The 22,047-nt window shown below is 40.7% G+C and overlaps 3 protein-coding genes across 3 annotated transcripts; 1 reads left to right on the forward strand and 2 right to left on the reverse strand.

The window, feature by feature from the left end:
* Positions 1–56: 56 nt before the first annotated feature.
* On the forward strand, positions 57–1,897 carry LOC111331111 (uncharacterized). Its single transcript, XM_022936152.2, has one exon. It carries the CDS (start codon positions 493–495, stop codon positions 1,774–1,776), a length of 1,284 nt encoding a protein of 427 aa, XP_022791887.2. The 5' UTR covers positions 57–492; the 3' UTR covers positions 1,777–1,897.
* Positions 1,895–14,085, reverse strand: LOC111331109 (uncharacterized). Its single transcript, XM_088750480.1, has 14 exons — positions 14,074–14,085; positions 13,639–13,871; positions 13,399–13,507; positions 11,867–12,375; positions 10,731–10,905; positions 10,410–10,623; positions 8,541–8,685; positions 7,715–7,877; positions 7,353–7,512; positions 6,139–6,220; positions 5,947–6,002; positions 5,060–5,335; positions 4,465–4,533; positions 1,895–3,944 (listed from the first exon to the last, which is right to left on the reverse strand). The coding sequence occupies exons 1-14, from the start codon at positions 14,083–14,085 to the stop codon at positions 3,928–3,930; spliced, it is 2,220 nt and encodes a 739-aa protein (XP_088606606.1). The 3' UTR covers positions 1,895–3,927.
* A 3,070-nt stretch (positions 14,086–17,155) lies between these two features.
* LOC111331110 (retinoid-inducible serine carboxypeptidase) lies at positions 17,156–21,906 on the reverse strand. The gene is made up of 2 exons (XM_022936151.2): positions 21,506–21,906; positions 17,156–20,495 (listed from the first exon to the last, which is right to left on the reverse strand). The coding sequence occupies exons 1-2, from the start codon at positions 21,882–21,884 to the stop codon at positions 19,537–19,539; spliced, it is 1,338 nt and encodes a 445-aa protein (XP_022791886.2). The 5' UTR covers positions 21,885–21,906; the 3' UTR covers positions 17,156–19,536.
* Between the last annotated feature and the right edge of the window lie 141 nt (positions 21,907–22,047).

The following is a 22,047-nucleotide window of genomic DNA, read 5'->3' on the forward strand; positions in this document are numbered from 1 at the left end:
ATCTCGATAAGTAAGACAACATACCAGTAGTCACTAAATTTGTTTCATTTTTTTTACGAGGGAAGGGAGGGAAGGGTTTGATCTTGCAACGGCAATATGCAGTTTTTTTTTCTATGAGAATTATTCTCGAATGAAACAAAGATTTTATGCTGCAGTGCAGCTAGCGTTTAAAAGTTTAATTGGGAAACGCGCTGATCTCAGGAAAAATCACTTGGAAAATCGGTGGCGCTTGCATACGACTTTTCTCTACCACGATACTGCGCGCGCGCACGCAACAAAACTGCTTTCCCTTTAAAAGAATTATTCGCGCGCGCAAGGTATTCGTTGCGCATGCACGTCACTATTTTATCCGGTTTCCATGGTGAATAAGTAACGGTCTCCATCAAGACAACAGATCGATCGATTGTTTGCTTTCCGGTACACTCCATTGTTTGCGAAACAAACAGTTAGTTACGATTCTTTTGTCATTGTTTACAACGTTTTGTGGACACAATGCTTAACTTGACGACATCAAAGGAAGAATGCAACGCGTCAGTTAAGGAAACCTCTTCAATCAATTGCTCTGTATCGCAAGAGGAGGAAAAAGGGCGCGATGAAAACCACACACCGAAGAAGTCTGCGCAAATGCAAAATAGCCTACCTAACCATTCAACACCGAATGACAAAAGTAAAGTACCTGAATTTTCGTCTCAAACGTCGCCAGTGCAAAATGCTGAGAGCATTTCGTTTTCAGCATCCGAATCAACTCAACAATGCAGCCCTGGAGGCTTCACAGGATTTTCAGTCGATCCAATGAGCCAAACCTTTCTGCGCATGCCACACTTGTACCACAGCTTGCAAGCGCAGTTGCAACAGAACAACTCGCCGAAGGTCAAGAGGCCCATGAATGCGTTCATGATCTGGGCGAGATTATACAGATCGACGATTGCGAAGCGATATCCGAACGCAAACAATGCTGAGATAAGCGTCAAGCTGGGCGAGATCTGGAATGAATTGTCCACAGAACAACAACGGCCATATTTTGACGAAGCTTCGCGCTTGAAGGAGAAACACCGAAATGAACATCCAAATTGGGTTTATCAGCCTAGACCGTCGAAAAGACGCTTGGCATATATGACAATGGGTAGCCCCGGTGGAATCCCTTGTAACACTGGTTCTTATAGCTGTCACCATCCTTATAGTCAACAGGCAGACAGAAGTAACACAACGGTATCTCCTCAGACGATACGAGATCGTGCAAACGCAAGGTCACTCTGCTACCAACCAAGAAATCTTAAAGATGCATTCAATATGGCGCAGATAAACCGAGTTCCTGGAACAAACATGACAGGCACGAGCTTTAAGGCTGCTGTTGACCAGGGGTTTTCCAATAGTGATTTCACGAGCGCGGAGAGAAATGCTACACGCGGCAAAGAAAACGATCGTGTCCAGTTTTATAGTAAAAAAGAAGAGGAGCAAGCCGTGGATTGGCTGAAAGTCGAGGCGGCAAAATTTGAAGAGGAGCAAATGGTCGCGAGACGTGCGCGCGAAAACTGCATTGTTAATGACGCAATGCTCCCTACGGTCGATCACATGACCGACGAACAGGAACAAGTAGCAAAGATCAAACAAGAAATGGACAGCGATGGTACGGATCTCGACAGATACCTCGCTGGACTGGATGAAACTATTAAGGAAAGTCTAGAAAAACTCAACGATGTTCCCGATGAACTGGATTTTCTCGATGATGGAAGTTTGGACATATTAAGTGACATTGAGGATACTGACAACGAATGAATTGCACATTTTTAGTTAAAGTCTATTCCAAATCAAAACTGAGCCGAATTAGGGGCGCAACAACATACTTGAGAATATGTGATTGCCTAAAATTCAATAATAAAGCAATATATACACATGAGTTTTGAAAAGAGTTTTATTTGCATTTACCGGAGTTTCTATGTTTAAAACTTCGAAACCTGTTGTTGTGTTCTCTTAAATTTACGCCTTTTTTCGAGCGATGACAGAGAAGAAATGATTGGGATGGGAAGCTTGGAATAGAGCTTACTTATATGCGGTTGAAAAAAAAAACAGTTTATTTCTATGAAGGAAGCTACGCAAAAAACTTTAACACGGTATTACAATTTGTTGAAGCACTTGTATAAAAACAGTATTTGTATGTAATTTAAATGATAAAATCACATCACAAAAGTCGAGCAACCTCTTTCTTACTTCTTTTTTAGCTGCGTTTGAGCTTTATCCTCACAAGCATTGCCACTAGCTGCCTCCCTTTCGTGGAAGAAGAGGTGATCGAAAAATCTGTGACCTCAGCAGCAAGCCTTTTTTTTTCTGCCCTACCCATTCCTCGTGTTAGTCGCCTGTTTTGCTCGCTTTCACCCCATGCCCTTGCGCGGCTCAAGCTTCTTCCGCTTGGATAAAGGCAAACGGGAAGGCCTGGTACGCAGGTTAGTCTTTATTGTGAAAGACCATCGCTGAAGCTTTTTACACAAATTTGAAGTTATTTTTAAGTGATACAGGTTTGGCATAATATCAGTCACCATCTCGAATTAAAATCTAAAACAAATAGTATAGAGTCTTAGTTAAATTAACTACAAAAGAGGTTTATCATTTTATAAAACTATGACTCGTCTATGGTTAAGTGATAAAATATTAACAAAGTTATAAATCCGAGTGGATAGTGAAATACTTCCTCAAAAATTGTCTCCTATAAGGAGATTTTCTGTTGCTGTTCAAAGAACTGCCGATCTATTAAAAACGTTGACTCCGAAGATTAAAATAGAAATTCTCCCTATCGTTTCCAGTACTTTTCTTATGATTTTGGAAATGGGAACTTAGTTCTTAACTAAATGGTGATGTTTTTTATTATTCTCGGCACCTTTCCGCCCAATCAAGTCTCAATGTTGTGAGGATAAATTATTACTTGGTCACCTCTGGGAGCGAAAGACTTAACTAAGGAATCTTAAAAAGTCTTAGAGTAGAATAAATTAATATTAATAAAGTAATAGTAATAAATGAAAAGTACCACATAGGCTATCTCTATTTCATGTTACGAGCATGCGCATTTGTTTGCTACAATAACGTCCACAAGACGTAAAGCTGAAAAGGTGAGAAGTTACTGAATGTAGATAATTTACGAGAAGTAGTGATACGTTTGAGGTGCTTTTAAAATGAGTTATGCTACTTAAGCCAATAAAAACTACATTTTGCGTAATATGCAAGTATCCACTTAGTTAGAAGTATATTGAATTGCAGGGCCTGTGCTCGGCCTGTACCGGGGAGTAGGTACTTGGGTAACGACTTTTTAATCGCAGATCTTCCCACTTTTAAATCCCCACTAACCAGAACTCTCTTGTGAAAAATAGCAACTCTGTTCTAGTAACTGCAACCTCGTTTAAGTCAACCCTGTCGTGAAAATGCTTGCCAATCAAGCGGCACATCCCACATCCCCATAAGCCCATTACTAGAAAGTACCCCTGGAGTAGGGAGGGGGGCTGAAAAACGACTTACTGAACGTCAATATTGTCATCTTCACAGACACAGTGTAAGGCGTCTGCCATGAAGTGCTGTTTGGTTTCAAGTTGTCGCGCGTGGGCACAGATAAAGAAAAACAAAAGCAACAGAGGCGGGCGCTGCACAGATCTATGCCGAGGTACGTCATCAGAAAGGAATTTCTTATGTTTGCCTTAAGAACGTTTTCTGAAGTTAGAAACGAGCCCCTCTGTACTAACTGCTTACTGCTTTAGTAACTAAAGATCGCTAGAATATCAATACAAAGAATGTCAGTTGAATTTTATGTGAAAGAGTTGTAGTGTGGCTTTTACGAGTGAGATCACTATAAATTTGACGACTTTAGTGGAAAAAAATTACGTTTGAATGATTAACTGAGCCTCGTTATCGTTGTTATCCCACTAAGAGAGGTGCAAAAACAGCTTACTTATTGCCAGGTTCTGAAATGAGAAATAAAAAGCAATTGATTTGAAATATTTTCAAACAATGAAGCCCAACATGGAAGAAAAACAACAGATAAATACAGACGAGTAATCATGGCCGAGGCAACTCGAATATCCGGCTATCCCAAATGGAGAGATTTTTTTCTGTGGGGAGCCTGCAAGCAGTCCCCCGAGCTCATTCTTAGCGCTTCGGCACGAGCAGGGCGGAAAGAGGTTGGCACTAGCGTTTCTACGCCCGTGAGGCCTTGAGCAATGCCGGCAAAAAGTCAGAGAGGGGTATGGCACTGATAGTGCCAGACCCCGCCATACCTATCCCCGACTCGTCTCCAATCTTCTCGCGGGCGGAGAAACGCGCAACGTGCCGCGTTAGTGATGAAGGTCGGCTCACAGGCTATCTTTTGTGCAATTGCAGCTAGTGCCGATCGAAATCAAATAACACCAATAGGCTTGCGATGCTTCTCACCTATCTTTACAAATATGCTTGAAAACACAAGGAAGTTTTTGTGTTCTTACATACCGGAACACATCCAAATGGCCTTCAGTTTCCACTTTGAGTTCTCTTTCACATGAATACCTTGAGCTGAAGCTTTTAAAAGAAAGGAAGTTTCCAGTGAGCAAGCAAAAGCACCGACGACAACAAAAAGAATTACAGCAACAAGAACAATAACAAGTTCAAGTTCAAGTCAAGTTTATTGTGCAGATACACTTAGCTTTTGCGAGAACAATTTCACCAGCTAGTTTGCAGATAACACAGAAAGTAAAAGTAAAAACAACTAAATTGAGATAATACCATCTACAGTAACTAAGATGATATGAGATTAAAATAAAGATTTAAAACATCAACTGTATGCATTGTCGTTCAGCTATCCTAATGGCCAGCGCCACACATCAACAAGCTCTGGAAGAAAACCCATCAAGACTACGTCATTCCGGAGTTTTCCCGCACTACAGGCAGCATAATCGTTCTAACTTTGATCTCTCGTTCGCTCATTACAATAACTTCGTTCGCTCGGATTGGTCAATGTGATGATTTTTGGTTTAGGTTTCACGAAACTCTATCAAGACGCGCTCTTCGATGGAGAGACTTTACCTAAAAGAAAATCTAGACTTACCGCCCCATTCAGTGCCAGAGTTGTCAGCAGTGATAGTGTGTTGGGATTTTGGGTCCATGTTTGCATCAGTGATAGCCAGGGAATTTTCAAGCATGACTGTTTGAATTGTGTTTGCCTTAGCTTTGGCCTTAACCCACTCATCTTCAGGGACGGCAATGAACCGAGCCAAATGGTCTGTGGTGCTTTTCAGAACGGCTTTTCCATTCTTGCTTACTCCAAACAGAATTTTCTCGTCCTTGTCGTGTCCAACCAGAGTAAGAAGACGATTATCCAAGCCTGTGCATTATGTATCAAATAAATATGCGTTATTGACCAAGCAAATGGATTTCGTTTTGGTAAGAATTAAAAATGACTTTTCTTTTTCGAGAGCCGAGAAAGAAAGCCACTTCATTTGTAGCACAAAAAACTGAAGAGGGCCGTATAATTTTTTTCTTTGTTTTGACTGCCTTCTACCGCTGGTCAAGTGGCCAAAACTGTCCAAAAGCTACGAACTTTGTAAGTCTGCTCCACGCACCTTTTTTCTTGCTCGGGGTCAAAATGGGAAATCCCGAGCGGACAAGATGAGCCTTACCAGGCTCTCGGTCAGTAAAAACGAGGGAAAGAGCAAGCGAGGACAAAAATCGGCAGGGCTCTGGGAAAGAGTGAGGAGACCCCCATCATCCCACAGGAGAAGTATGTTGACAAACTTTGGAAAGGAAGCAAGCTGTTCTCTTTAATCCTGTTTCTATTAGAAAACAAAACTCTTTGAATTGAATTTTTCTCTCTCACTTCTGATTTTGCTGTATGCGCGCAATTTCCCACTGTTTTCTTTTGTTATTTAGTTGCATCTTGTCTTTCCCATTTTAATGGCCCATGGCCAAGCTTTTGAAGGACTCAACTGATTTTACCTGTCCAAGCATTTCCTTTGTCTTTACTGAGGAAGCAATGTGGTGCACTCTTACTTCTGCAAAATACAAATAAAACACTTGTATAAATTTCGAGGATTTGTCAGATTCTTCACAGCCACACTGCCTTAGAAATAAAAATGAACTTAGTGACGGATATTTTTGTTGCGTGACTCACTGTTAACTGGGTCTTACCCTTTCATTGGCACGCTACAAACATACATGACGTCAGAGCTCTTGTCCAATAAGAAACCGCGACTTGTGAAAGTCAATGAACCTGAAAAAAGTCATTAATAGTTATAATGTCACATATTAAGTTATTGGGCTACGTTAGTTAAGGTAATACTGGGTGAGTCAATCAAGATCGAAATCGCCATGGGGGTAAGTCAAACGAACAATTCTTACGAATTTTAGCCAGCTAGTCGGTCGAAAGTCAGTTTGTAAGTCAATCAGCCAGCCATGTAGTCCTTCAGATAGTTATTCAGTAAGTCAATCAGTAAGTCAGAGAGTCAGGTAGTTGGTGAGTCAGTCAGTCAGTCAGTCAGTCAATCAGTCAGTCAATCAGTCAGTCAGTCAGTCAGTCAATCAGTCAGTCAGTCAGTCAGTCAGTCAGTCAGTCAGTCAATCAGTCAGTCAGTCAGTCAGTCAGTCAATCAGTCAGTCAATCAGTCAGTCAGTCAGTCAGTCAGTCAATCAGTCAATCAGTCAGTCAATCAGTCAGTCAATCAGTCAGTCAATCAGTCAGTCAGTCAGTCAATCAGTCAGTCAATCAGTCAGTCAGTCAGTCAGTCAGTCAGTCAGTCAGTCAATCAGTCAATCAGTCAGTCAATCAGTCAGTCAGTCAGTCAGTCAATCAGTCAGTCAGTCAGTCAGTCAGTCAATCAGTCAGTCAGTCAGTCAGTCAGTCAGTCAATCAGTCAATCAGTCAGTCAATCAGTCAGTCAATCAGTCAGTCAGTCAGTCAATCAGTCAGTCAATCAGTCAGTCAGTCAGTCAGTCAGTCAGTCAGTCAGTCAATCAGTCAATCAGTCAGTCAATCAGTCAGTCAATCAGTCAGTCAGTCAGTCAGTCAGTCATTCAGCCAGTCAGTCAGTCAGTCAATCAGTCAGTCAGTCAGTCAGTCAGTCAGTCAGTCAGTCAATCAGTCAGTCAGTCAATCAGTCAGTCAGTCAGTCAGTCAGTCAATCAGTCAGTCAGTCAGTCAGTCCGCCAACAAGTCAACCAGCCAGCCGGCCAGCCAATAAGTCGGTCAGTCAGTCAGCCAGCCAACCAGCCGTCAAGCCAGCCAATCAGTCAGCCAGTCAGTCAGCCAGTCAATTATTGAAAAGCTGACATGTCAGGCGTGAGTCCTATATTTCCCCTGACTTTCAGTTTCAGTTAATGAAAAGTACTAACGTATCGAGACATACCCGATGAGAGAGCACGACCAGTCGTGCACCCGAAGAACTCCACCCTGAGGGCAATGCTGTTGTACCATCCCACGGGATTGATACGAATAAACCGAGCCTCAATGCAAATCGAAATCACAATCATCTGAGCGTAGTCGTCATTAGTGTTTGCCGCAAACTCCTTCAAAAGTGAACAGAAAAATAAAGCAAAACAAAAACAAACGAAACTATCGTCAGGCAAATAAAACGCCTCCAAATCATACATAAAAGGAAACTAATAACAACTAAAATACTTTATCTGTACTCTTCATTTCATCCTTTATGGGTTTGTCACGTTATTATTGAAAGCCGTCACTGATTCGGGTCTAAAATGATTGCGTTACCTTGATCTTGCTTCCTTCTTTGTATGGCTTCCAAATGACTCCATCGTCGCTGTAGAAAAGAGAAAGTCTAGTGACGAAACTGCCATTGAATCCTTGCGTAGTGAGTCGGCAGACTTTAGCTACACTTGTGAAATCAACTTGAAGAAACTGTGATTTTTCCTTCCTAAAGCAATGATGAAAAAGAAATCAGAAAAAACTGGGTCACGTTTAATTTGCTTCCAAAATAACTTCGCGTTTCGATCACAGAAATTAAAGTAAAATAAATTACGTATTGATATAGGCTTGAAAGGATTCTGAATGCAAGCAGAAAGTCTGCACATCTTGAAGGCTCTATTTTAAGTTCGTGATTTTTCAACCCACTTTTATTAATTGTGTCCTTCAATCAGCCTAACAAGCCAACCCGAGTAACGAAACGCCGAGTGTTCGTCTGGTTTCGCAGGAGTTTTAATGGTTTTCTAGTTTCAGATCATCTCCTGACACTCTGCACACATTGGAGAAGAGATTTCTCAAATTGTGCTCAGATTGAATTATGGGTTCATTTCATGAGGAGGAGGAAGAGGAAAGATAAGTGTTAAGGCGATTCCGTGTGGCTTCAGCCTCTAAGTGTGTTTTATTTTGCTATCGTGTTGAATATTTTCAAGACATAGACCAAAGACAACCACATGGGTTTGCTATTGATGGTAAGGGTTGTCATCATCTATCGCGTAGGAGAGGGGGGAGTGAAGATTTTGGGGATCACTTGGTGTTTAGGTTCCCCCCCCCTCCACACACACACACACACACACACACACGTTCAAAAGCTGAAAGCTGTTGCATTACAACTTACGCCAACTGTCCCCTAGGTATCCAAGCCTTACTGCCACCCAGCCTAGCCTGGTGAGGCTCACCGCCAGAGGAAAACGAGGAGGCGATGATCTCAGAGTCTTTGATGCTCTTATCTTGCAAACCAAGGGCTTGATCACAATTGGCTTCTAAAACACATAGAAGAAGTTTGGGCCGAATGACTGACTAGCATCTAATTCTTTCTCCTTAAATTAATATTGTTGAATCATACATTGAGTTCTGCCTCGATTAGGATCGCCGCCTTGTTGTGGTGGGGCGGCTTGCGTTCCCCAGTGACCCCTAGAGCTATGTTGGCTGGAGTCTTGCACTCCTGGCAGGGACACCCATGCCAAACAGGTCGAAGGGTAGGGCCAGACGAACAGTGATCCCACTGGCCCTCCAGGGTGGGGGTTGGGCAGAGGGCTGATAACCCTCCCCCGTAAAATTAAGAAAAAAAAAAAAGAATTATTATAACATAATCAAAGTAAAGCGCGCGCTCTGATTGGTCAATTTAGCGTCCCCCATTTGCCCATGGGTGTACGCTGCTGACGTGAGCAAATGCAAAGACTATTTTTCCGCGCGCGCTTGTTTTTTCTGGTCGCGTAAGATTTGTTAAATAAAAGGAAACTCTTTAGCTACAATGTATCAATGTTATGTTATAAAACAAATGGTAAACACCACAGCGTACACTATTGAGTTATGGATGCACGCGGGAGGTTGCTAAGCACGAAAGAAGCGTAAGAGTCGCTCGAGGCGATAGCCGAGAGCGACTCTAGCTTCTTGAGTGCTTAGCAAACCTCCCAAGTGCATCCATAACTCAATAGTGTACGCTGTGGTGTTTACCATTTGTTAATTACGGAAACCTAGGCCCTATGTGCCACGAAGCATGAAAAGGACTGATGATACATTAAGATCATGAGAATTAAGGAAATGATCACTGACTTAAAATGCTTTGATTGTTGGACGAAAGTTCTCCTTGTCAGAATCAAAAGAAATGTATAGAGAAAAGTATGGACTAGAATATAGTCTGACTTTCGCAATTGCATAAATAGCGCTCTCTACTGCGAGGATCGTGCATCATACGTAAATATAAATACTGATGTTCAGGTGTAAAGGGTTACATGTTCGACAAAAATACTAAACGATGGTGTTGCGTGAATAAGACGAATTGGATTACCGCCGCCTGGTTAGCTCAATTGGGATAGCGCCGGACTGCTGTGCGGGAGGTCGAGAGTTCAATACCGGCCGGACCAACACTCAGGGTCTTAAAATTAACTGAGAAGAATATGCTTCCTTTCTTTAACATCAAGAATTGGTTAGATATTCTAGTCTTCTCGGATAGGGACGAATAAATGGAGGTCCCGTCTCCTGCAGGGTTAGGGGCAGGAGACGTTAATTTCCCACGCACGAGATTACTGTGTGATGGATGTCCTCCCCTGGGGTGGGTTGGGTGGGTAACAGGACCCCCGTTGATACCAGTGTTTACTACACTGAAGGGGCTATCCTGTATAAATATAGATGTCTGTCTGTCTGGAAATAGTCGAAATAAGCTGCCCGACATTGTTCCGTGGCAGTGGAAAATACACACGTTTGGTGCAAGTCTAACAGCATTCTATCACAATCGCCGAAATCTGATTGGTTACAGCACTCGCTATCTATTTCCTGATAGACGATGTGTAAAGCGAGTTACTTAACAAATTCGCCCTCAATTTCTTTGCGGTGTAGTTGATTTGGGGTTCGCCCTCGTTGACTACAACACGGTAGAAATCTCGTGATCCATTTGTTAGATAAATGATGACAAAAATAACAACATCATCCTCCTGGCCCCCTGAATGCAATAATTGGTTGATATGCTAAACGCCTTGACACATACTTTGCACATAATACTTGAATGATGCTGAGGACGGCCCTTGATGAGAAAACTCCCGGGAGCCTGAGGCCGAGGTACAGGTGTCCGCTGACCCATTGTATATAAGATTCACGTACACTGTGCAGTCGTGGATTTTCCCATCAGCTCTTTTTTTGCCGGGATCCAGGTTTAATTTTATTCTCAGTGACACTTTTTGGGGAAATTCAAGTTGCCCAAACTGAAACAATAAAAAATAAGGTTAGCATCGATTAAATATTGTGTCGTCGGACTCAAAAAGAGTCCTCTTGGAATGAAAAGTTTTTTCGGAAAAAATGAGCATCTTACCTCGAAGGAGACCATCTGTGCGCTAGATCGCGCAACAACATTGACAGAGTCGGATTGTTTGGTAAAACTGTCGTAAGTTAGAAAAGGTGGTAAAGGTAGTTGTAGTGTGCCGCTCTCCGCTAGGTCTGTGGTGTCGTCTGAGTGTTCTACATCCACACGAAGATCAATTTGGTTTCTGACATAAAATGGAGGAAAACATGTGAATCAAGATACTTTGAAGGTCCAGCCGGGGAGGGAAATGGAAGATTTTGGAAGAGATCACGTGGTTTTCAGTGGCAACGGAGGGAAGATCAGTCGCCGCCAACAGAGTACAAAGGGGGGGGGGGAGAGGGGCAGAATATAAGAAATAGAGTGTAAAAAGTATAAAGGAGGGACTATAGCTAATAGACTGCTAATTTATCGCCAATGAGGGGGGTAGGGGTCATACTGAGCCTTATAGGGGGATCAGGAAAATTTTAATACACACGAAAATTTCAGCAAGCTCACTGGCTGGAAACACGACAGTTATTAATAATCCCAAATAGAGTAGACAGTTGAGATTCAGCGCAGAGTGGAAATTTAGGGCAGAAAGTTGAAGGGGAACGAATTTGAAGTAACTAAGCACCCATAAATGTTTACCTGGCTCATTATTAAAACATTCCACAAAGCTTTCCCCATCAGCTGATTACGGATACCAATCAAACAGCGAAGTTAGGGGCAATTTAAAATCTCTAGATCTAGCTAAGGAAACTTTCGACGATTTCTTGGCTTGGTGAGATAATTACGACCGCGTATTGAACGAGATGTTTAACTTGTTTACTTAAAAAAATTGCTCACCTTGCTATAAGTTTTAGTCGCATAGAATCGTTTGCCTCTTCTTGCCCCAATATCGCTTTTCTATTTTAACCACCTCGATATTGTGTCGTTATTGATTCTTAAATTCATGTTCTCCTTTTTTGGTTCCTGATATTTTGCTTACATTAGCTATCACATCATTTCAATATAGCACCTAAAACGTTTAACTTTGAATATTGAGTTTTCCAACCTAACGTATGCGCGTTAATGGCTTTCGTTGAATCACTGAAAAGTATATTCTCCTCGAGTTGAAACGAGTAATTATAATTTGCTTTAAAGTAACTGCCAGAGAAAATACATACCCCGACAGTACAGTATGGTAGTTTTTAACACTCCATAAAGTCACTTTCAGATCCGGTCTCTTGCAGGCTGGTTTGACAGTCTTTACTGCAAGCATGGCAGCCCAGACAGATTGATTTTTGTACTCGGTTCCAACACTAACCCACTGCAAACCACCGTTCACGATCTGCTGATTATCCATCACTTGAATCTCGAACTCAATCTTAATCTTGGTGTCGTTTACGTGAGCTACTCTCGTAACTTCGCCAAATTCAAAAAACGCGATGTCGTGTAAACCATCGTTTGCAGATGAAGTGAGGTTTGGGGATGTGTTTAGGACGGTCAGTTGAGGACTAACCTCTGTCACTTCTGTTTTGGTCAGTCGCAGAATGGCAGAGGTGTTGAAAGGACTCTTGATTTTTGTTCTCAATTGAGTGGTCTCTGGGATGGTCATTTCAAGAGTGTACTGTACGCGACGACCAATATATTGCCAATCTGTAGACCTCGAGAGGCTGAACTTGAATTCTGAGGCCTGTTAATAGAAGAGAGACAAAATAAGCTGATTAAAAATGAGCTTGATACGTCAGGAGGTAAGGAAAAACTTGCTCGATTCTGAATCGAATTTTTGATTCCCGATTAATGTTTCTGAGCCTCCATATCTCCATACGTGTATCATTGCATTCCGAAAGTGAATTTTTCTATAGAATTCTTGAAGCAGCAGCATAATATTTAAATTTTGTGTTAATCGCATAGCTTAAAGTAAACACGCCCTCTGATTGGTCAATACGTCAACCGGAAGAGAGGGTATTTAGCGTGGAATCGCACTAATGCATAAAGCGATATCGCTGACGTGAGTCGCGAGCAAAAATTATTGTTACGAACGTAAAAACGTAAATACAACTAGTGCTATGAAAATATGAACAAATATGAACAAATTTATAGAAAACGAATGTCTTCCAACTTTTGAATTGGAATCGAAATTTTTAGAAAATTGGAGAAAACCACTCACGCTCAAAAGTACGAGAAAACGCATAGAAAAAAATCAAAATGCCAAAGACGAGGGAAGAAAGCCAAACGACAGTTCTCGCCGAGGAAAACCAAACAAGCGTTACGAAAGAAAACCAAAACAGGTATCAATGCCGAAAAAGGTCAAGCATCTTTTCCCGAAATCCAAACCATTGTAGCCTATACAGACGACGAACTGGCCTCTTTTAGATACAACATGGTTTCAAAAAACACTAGACGGCAAATTCACAAATTCGAGTGGTCGCAAAACTGTCATCCAAGCGCTCAGTGATGATTTCGACCCAGTGGAGGTATCAGAGCTCACTGGCCACTCCAATCCGGAATCCATATCCAGCTACAGCCATAATCCTCTGGAAAAACAGCGGCGAATGTCGAATAAGTTGACCGCTTTCAACCCACGCCAAGCACGACAACTACCAACGGCTATTCAAGTCATGCTTTACGGGAGATTGTTCTCAATAGCTCAGCCACGCCAAGCAACACAGCAGCTGCTAGTGACCTTGGCGGCAATGCCAGTCGTTCTAGTTACCTGATGGCAGGAGCAGTTGGCGGAATGTTTACTGGAGTAACTTTTAATAATTCTCCAGTAAATATTTCCACAAACTTTCAGTCCAGCATTGACACCAACGAGCGACTCCCTGCGATGAAAGAAAAACATTTAAAATTGTGACTTTTAACTGAACTGTTTTTCGCCAGAGTTTACCGAGAAATTCTAGTCTTAATCATTATATTTTGAATACACTTCTTTTTACAACTGTAAAGCACTTACCGGTTTTTTGTAGATCTTGCTTTGATAACGGAACGCTTGAAATTTTCATTTCGCTTGAGGATTTGACCATTCAGTTGTTGATTGTCGGCGCCACATTCTGCCAAGTTGAGTGGTAGCAGGCAAATCTCTATCTTAAATAACTCCGTATTGTGTACTTTTAGTTTTTTTGCTGAAGATTGTAAAATGTGAGGCACCGCTTTCTCCACGAGTTTGAAATAAAAGTGGTTTTTATTCTAAAAATATCTTGTTCCCTCCATTCGCCAGATATTGACACCTGACTTTGAAAGGGTTTCCATCGTTTGCGCACTGGCGTGGCGCACAAAAATACAAAACATCTGGTTTCGCCCAGTGATTTGGTGGCTTTAGCTATGTGATGCAAGAAAAATTCACGAGGTACAATTAAAATTGTCGACGGTTCAAACGTGAACGACTTACCTTCCTTTCCATTCCCTTTACAATGACAGATCTGACAGTTGACTTTAAAATGGCTTTCTTAAGGGCGCGCGTACGGAATAAAAACAAACAATAACATTGCCGTTTTAATTTCTTATTTTCTTATTTTTATTCTGTTATGCGATTCAAGAAAAATTCACTACCTGACTCGTGAATTCCACGTTAAATTTCACTTGAAAAATCGATATCGCACTCATCGCTTCGCGATTCGTGCGATATCGGTTTTTCGCGTGAAATTTAACGTGGAATTCACTCGTCAGGCAGTGAATTTTTCTATAGAATTCTTGAAGCAGCAGCATAATATTTAAATTTTGTGTTAATCTGCCGTATGGCGCCGCAAATTTGCGAGGATTTTCTCAACGCCAAATGAAAGAGCATAACTGCGCCTTTGTGAAAAGGTGCTTTCATTTTTCAGTTCTGGGCGTTTTAGTTACAGTAAGAGAATAAATCATACATTAACGATTGCATAAATAAGCGCCGTTTTGAAAAAAAAGCTTCTCAGACGGGCGCAAAATTTGGTTGTTCACCTGCACAAATTAAAATAGCTTGGGGGAATCTTGTCGGATTCGCAACTCTTCCAAAATAAAAAATTGCGCAACTTAGCGAAATATACAATGAATATGAAGTTCATATATTTTGAACTGCGGTATTAAATACGTATGATGCACGATCCTTCGCAGTAGATAGCGCTATTTATGCAATAGCGAAAATCAGACCTGAAAAAAATCAGGTTTTTTTCGCTATTGCATAAAATCAGGTCTGATTTTCGCTATTGCATAAATAGCGCTATCTACTGCGAAGGATCGTGCATCATACGTATTTAATACCGCAGTTCAAAATATATGAACTTCATATATTCATTGTATCTGATTTATCATCACGGGTTTATTACGAATCAACTTAACGGCCTGCTCCCAGTTGGCTTGTTAGCTCAATCGGTAGAGCGCTGCACTAGTATCGCAGAGGTCAGTGGTTCGAATCCCGTACAGGCCTGATTTTTTTCAGGTCTGATTTTCGCTATTGCATAAATAGCGCTATCTACTGCGAAGAATCGTGCATCATACGTATTAGCGAAATATGTTAATTTGTGTTCTGCTTATGTCTGCGGTGCTTTCATGGAATGAAATGCTTTTTTTCGCTGCCAAATTTTATCAAACCTGCTTACTTTTCAAGTTCCTTGCGCGGATAATCATAGTATATCGACTTCCAAAGAGCTCAATGCGAAACTTGAAAGTTTAAGACTACCTTTCATGAATTATTAAGATGTACTGATTTGGTTGTCTTCTCAATACGCTCTTTGGGAACTTTCGAGGGGCGACACAAATTCAACTGACATTGAAAGAGTTTCTTAATCCTATAATTAAGTCCAAAGACTGCGATATACTTTTGCAAATAGTTGAGTGTAGCTGATCTGTAAAACTTGCCTAAATTAAAATTTTTAGAGATGTTTGCATATTTAATGAGGATAATGGTTTCCAGAATTGAATTTCTGCGACAAAAGTTAAAAAACATCAAACATTTTTGGTTCCAAATGAAGACAACACGATGTAAAGTTGCCGTTTGTGATAGTTTTTAAATAACTTGAGCGAAATCGAAATAAATTCCCTTTTTTCCCATTTTCGCCGGAAACAGAGGAACAACGAAAACCAGAGGAAAAATAGTTTCACAGTAAAAAAGTGATATCTCACAACAGCTAATTTCTAAGGACACTTTCTTTTACTAAGCACCTACACAGAATGGTTTGTCTTGAAATATTAAGGTCAGCAAAAAAAAACAATAAACGTATCACACTCACGAGCAACTGCGAAAAATTGATAATACTTCAACCTTTTCGTCAAAAAAGCTATTTTCACAATAAAATTTTGTGATCCGATCTGGCTGGTAAATGTGACGCCAATCTTTCCAATACAAGGCGATCTTCTATTGACAGCTTCTTAACCTGAGCTAAACAATATCTAAAAATTCGACTTTGTCAAGTTTAAGTGCATCTGTCGCATAAGATTAACAGAACCGTTTTTAGGAACAGGTTAGTTCTTATATTCACTTTGAACTTAATTGAGAACCTCAGTTTTTCTCTTTTTTCTTTAACGATATACTCATATGAGCTGCAAGCAGGAACCCCAGAAATTTTATTCTCTAACAATTTTGAGACGGAGTGTGGTAAACTGTTATAAGAAGTTTAGTATTAATTTTTCAAGGCGGTGAGAGCTTCGAACATGTTATCCTAATATTTGCCACTACTGATAATCTAACCGAAAATTTCAGCTAACCTAAGTCTGTGATAATGACACTCTACAGAAAGTAAAACATCAATGCGCAGACCTCTACGTTATGCCAGAGTCCTAGAAGCGAATTGCCGAGAAAATGTTGAAATGCTGATACGAGCGCATTTACTGCCTAGCATACTAGAGGATTTTAAAAGAAAACAATTTCGCCAGCGCGGTCCTTAAAGATCAACAGGAATATTTAATCGTTATAAAAAAAATAGAACACATCTTACCTCACATATATACGAAATTGCCACAAAGTAAAGTAGTAGAAGCATTATTTTAAGTCCGTGCTGCTGCAAGTTTTCGTATCGATCTCGAAAAGAACTTCGCCTCTGGCGTTTGCAGGTGTATCAAACTTGAAATGGCCCAAAAACGCTGAATTATTAACGCTATTTACGCACCCCGTTAGATGCCATGGTGACAGATTGACATGGCGATTATAATTATTTTACTTAGCGGTGTTCGTGTCAGCCATGTTGATTTTAAAATTTTGCCGCTTGGAGAGTTTTTGTTTCCACAAAACACAGAACACAACAGGCCTATGGAAAGGTTAGCGAATGTTTTATATTTGACAAAAATGCCAAATAAAAAAGCGCACTGGTTGAAGAAAACAAACCACGAAATGTTTCGTACAGCATGATGAAATTACGATTTTTTTGTCGTCAAAAGTTACTTGATCGTTAAGGACATTTCTCTTTACAGTCATTTGTTTCAAGAATGGAAGTATACTAACGTGAAAGTGAGCAAATTCAAATGCATCGGCTTTGTTCGATTAATGAATAATTCACTCGGTATTAGTGTCTGTTAATTAGAGCAGACTTTATTACGGAATGATTTTGTTCTAAAACGTTTCTACTTGGCTTTAAAAATTACACGAGACAATTTGCTCCTCCAAGTAGAAGTTTCTATCTTCTATCGTGGGTCTTAAGCCGGCACCTTGAGGAATCACTCCAAAACCGCTTTGGTGACACTTCGCCCTTCCACTAACAACAGAGTATCTCAACCTACGTCATCTTTACATAAAGAAAATTTCCGACTATTATTTTTGTCATAGTAAACCCGTTAATGTCTTGACACACGATCATGCAGATGAAGTTCAAACGCACATACATTACATGTTATTGCGCGCTTAAATTATGTCCGTTAACAAGTTTCCTCGCAATCGTCACTAATTTACTTTCTAAAATAACTTCTACAAGTCTTACAAATTTCTGCCTTTAAAGTAAAATAAAACAAAAAATTCTGGATCACATTTAACAACAATCTAAAGTCATCGATAGCTGAGTTCACAAAGAAAATGTGAAGCACTCAATTAAGGGTAAATTCAACGGCCTCAGTATTGCGACAAAGTTGGAAGACCACTCAATGAACGTAACAAGCAGGGCAAACTTCTCTTTTCCCTATTCTGCTAGTTAAAAAAATCTGATAAATGGTTTTAATTAAGCGTGGAACAACATAATACTACCTTACTACCTACCATTGCAAATCCCTTAATCAATACCCTTAGACTGGCTATGAGGTTGTAAAAATCAGTTCAAACTTTTCATAAGGAAATTTTTGGAAGATTAGTTTCCACTTTCATCTAAGCCGACGTTTCGGCGACGAATGAAAATAAAATTAACAAATGCGAGTTCAAGAGTTACAACTAATTGTGAATTTTATTTTCATTCGTACCCTTGATAATGGCGTCATGAAGTCGCCGAAACGTCGGGATATTATATCGTTCGTTTTTACCTGTCTATGTATTACTAAATCTTTGTTAATATTTCATCTAAGCATTTCTAAAAGAACAAAATAACTGAAAACCTTCTCAAAATCCATAAATCAGTTAATAGTTTTGGAAGTTAAATTTACATACTTCTGTAAGGGCTCAAATCTGATATCCCTAATAAAAACTCTCCCTTTGTGTACATATTTTCGAAAAAAAAGTGAAAAATGTTTTTTAACAACATCGAAGTCTACCGCATTTACCCGCGTATAGGCCGCACTATGAACTATTGACCTGATCTCAGAGAAAAAAAAAATTTTCCAGTGACAAAGCACAATCAAGCCAAAAAGTTGAGAAAACTCTTTCCTTTTTTAATTTCTCATTCGACAACAAAACACCATCTCTAAGAAAGAAAACCGTCTTCTTGAGTGGAAACGTTCGCCGAAAATATTTACATGCTTCCATCTTCGTACGTTCTTCTCGTCCACTTCATGTTGGCGTGCAGCTTTTCGGTTTTCCTTCTCTAAAGCGCAAATAATGACAGCGAGTTTAAAACGTGATGAATACGATAGTCTCGTTGCTCCTTTCGGCTTCGTGATTTCTTAGAAAATGAGAGTGATTTGCCTGTTTTCATTCTTTGACAGCGTGCAACAGGCGGGTTAACATGGTTACATACTGGGCTAGTTGTATTAAAAAAAAAATGAACCCCTTCTCTATGCAAAGCGAATAGAGCAAATGTTATCGAGGATATCGCTCGCGTTGTTTGTGATTCAAAGATTCAGCTGTCGTACGGGCCAAAAGTAACCAGAAAATGGGTGGAACTACTTGCAACTATGAAATGAAAAGTGAAATACGAGGATATCATGTATATGGAAACACCTGGAAATCCACAATTTATGAAACCGATTCAACTGGAAATAAACTCGTGGGACACCTGTCGGCAGAATTCAGCCGTATTGCTTGTTATTTTATTGAGAACGGTAGGGAGATTTCTTGCCAAGTGACTGGAAAGAGGGTTCACTCACAAGGTCCTCGAGGAGGAACGGCTATTCCATGCAAATTACAAGTGGACGTCTTAAATACGAAACAATGTTCGGAAGCGGGACAAACTTATTACAGCCGAGAGAAGCCAAATTCTTGGAAGATATGGACTAATTTAACGTAAGCTCGTACAATGCGTTGAATAAAATTGTGAATAACGGAGGAAGTTTGTTGATTATTGTGTTGGGAAACTTTGCATATTAATGAGCTCTGAACTCTTGTACCCACGTAAAGGCCGCAATGCAAACTTTCAAGGTGGTTTTTCGTCAAAAAAGTGCGGCCTATATACGCGGGTAAATACAGTATTTTTAAGCTTCAAAACATTTAAATTAAGTTTCATGACTATTTTAGGTCAAAGTCTTCCAAGAAAATATGAAGTAATTTCTGCAAAAATACAGGATACTCTTGCCATTTGGTGAAAAAACTTTAGTTAAGGACATTTTTTATCATTTCTAAAGCCATTTCAGGGGCATCTATCGGAACCATATGACCAGCATTGAGAATATAGTAAAGGCCAAAGTTTTTGTAGCTCTTCAAGAAAGCTCCAGTTTCCCTCTTTTCCAATTTTGATGGTGCATACAATGGTTTCCTGGATGCCTTCAAAAATTCTGGCATGCCATCCCACTGAAGTTTTGAAATCCACAATTCTGCGCCCACAGTTCCACAAATCATATCAAGCTGACCTTCATACACAATCACTTTCACCCCTCCCCTAACAAGTTCGCCCACATCTGATAACACTGATGATGGGATGTCATTGCGTTGACTGATTGCCACCAAATCTGATTGACCACCCCATGTGACATTTTCTGGTATAATACCAAGCTTCTTCCTGATTGGCCCATTCATGAGCTCAAAGAGAGGGTCATCGTGTGCTCTTATTACATATTGTACAAACATTTGATCATGTGACAGCCTGAAAGTATTCTTGCAGTTATGGGATTGTGCGGAGACAGAATCTAATACATTATGACGCAATACATAATAAACATCAACATTGTCTGTTACATTAGCGATGAGTTTGTTTCCCTTGTCGCTTAAATCCATAGCTGTCTTAAAATCTCCTTTACTGGCAGCACTAGAAGTTTCCGTGGCCAATTCTTGGACATTATTGTAGTCTTTACCATCCAGCAGTGAAAAGGAAAACAGATAGAGTCCATAAGAGAGAACTGTGTCTTCAAAAGAGATCAAGGAGTCTCCAAGAGCAAGCCCATTAAGTTTACACTGAATCTTCTTTTCATTAATCAAGATATATAGGGCCTTACCAAATGCAGCAGCCATTTTACCACCATATGACTCACCAGCAATGAAAAATGGTATCTTCTGGAAAATTGGGAACTTAAGCAGAAAAGCTTTGAAGAAGGTGACCAAGTCAGCTGTAATTTCTAAAAAGACAAATAATAAGGATTCATTCCTCTCAAATAACAGTATTCCAAATTATTGAACCAATATATATGGAGCTTTGTGCAAAGCTGGGAACCTTGCATTTGCAATATTTTAACAGACTGGCCCTGAGGTTAACTTACTTTATTAAAGCTGGTTTAAAAGGGGGCTTGTATAAACAATCTCAAGGCAAGACCAAAACACAGAGATATAGGTTCCCTTACTACTTGTTGTTAGAAGTGTGTAGGTTCTTTAACATCCCCCACTAATCAGTACAGATTTTAGAGGCAGGAAAGAAGACTAGAAAGTCTAACCATTTGCAGATATCACTACAAAGGCAGCACATTCTCCTCAATAATTTTTAAGACCCTTAGTCTGGGGTTAGAACCCCCCCCCAACTCCTGCTTGGCAATCTGGGGCTCTTCATAACCTGAACTAACAAGGCTTTGCTTTTGCCAAATTCCAGCTGTCTCAATCAAAAAGATTTGTTTCCATCCACACTCTCTCCCCTTTTATCCATTACTTTATGTACTAGGTAATCAGCTGGTTAATTTTGCGTACTTCTCAAGTTTTTTTAAAAATTTAAACAGCTTTAATTTAATTGAAAGGGGAGAAGGGAAAGGGGAGGGGAAAGGGGGGAGGAGAAAGGGGGAGGGGAAAGGGGGAGGGGAAAGGGAGGAGGGGAAAGGGGGGGAAAAGGGGAGGAGAAAGGGAGAGGGGAAGGGGAGAGGGGAAAGGGGGAGGGGAAAGGGGGAGGGGAAAGGGGGGAGGGGAAAGGGGAGAGGGGAAAGGGGGAGGGGAAAGGGGGGAGGGGAAGGGGAAAGGGGGGAAGGGGAAAGGGGGAGGGGCTGAGGGGTTGCATTATAGCAATTTACAAGTCACTTCCACATCCTACTGAAAACAGTATAGGCTTTACCAGTGTGGAAATTCTGGGCCACAGCTTGCCTAACCTTGCCCAACCCAAAACTGAGCTACGTGTTCAACAAATTCAAAACAAAGGTCCCCTACCAACCTGAGATATTCCTGGTGAGGGCCGATGGATCTTTGACATAACTATATCCACAACCTACAGGATTATCCACAAAAACGATGTTGGCTTCTCTTATCCACGTTGTGTTGCGCGACTCGAGACCGACGTCCAGGGGACCGATCTCTGCGAAATTTCCGTACCCTGTGGAGGAAGCCCCGGGACCTCCCTGCAGCCACATTAACAGAGGTTTCTGAAATCTTTGGGCAGGATCTTTCACCTGGGCCCCATAAAACCACCAAAACATGTGAGCATTTGGTCTGACCTCCACATAATCCCAGGCTTCATCTGGTATCAGTGGTTCTGATTTCGCAGCTTGAATGGATAGCTGAAAAGCAACGAGCATGTAAGTGATCGAAGCCATTTAATTTTCGTTTCAGTCTAAGTACGGGTTGAGACTGGTGATGAGTAAAATTCGCTCGAGAGAGGTCTGGGTAATAGGGTGGGGAGGGGTAGGGGTAAAACGAACACTTCTTTTTTTTTAATTTTCTGACAAACTTTTTTGAGTAGGACGCAGAATGAACTTA

Source organism: Stylophora pistillata, chromosome 1 (assembly GCF_964205215.1).
Source record: "Stylophora pistillata chromosome 1, jaStyPist1.2, whole genome shotgun sequence".
In the NCBI taxonomy this organism is placed as follows: Eukaryota; Metazoa; Cnidaria; class Anthozoa; order Scleractinia; family Pocilloporidae; genus Stylophora; species Stylophora pistillata.

Bases quoted from the DNA above. Each gene is read 5' to 3' on its own strand.
- LOC111331110 (XM_022936151.2), bottom strand. From the start codon at position 21,884: ATGGCTTCGATCACTTACATGCTCGTTGCTTTTCAGCTATCCATTCAA. The intron at 20,496-21,505 runs GTTGGTAGGGGA...TTGTCTTTTTAG, and splicing joins CCTCACCAGGAATATCTCAG to AAATTACAGCTGACTTGGTC.
- LOC111331111 (XM_022936152.2), top strand. From the start codon at position 493: ATGCTTAACTTGACGACATCAAAGGAAGAATGCAACGCGTCAGTTAAG.
- LOC111331109 (XM_088750480.1), bottom strand. The intron at 5,336-5,946 runs GTAAAATCAGTT...CATAATGCACAG, and splicing joins CAAAGGAAATGCTTGGACAG to GCTTGGATAATCGTCTTCTT. The intron at 4,534-5,059 runs GTAAGTCTAGAT...TTCTTTTAAAAG, and splicing joins CTCTGGCACTGAATGGGGCG to CTTCAGCTCAAGGTATTCAT.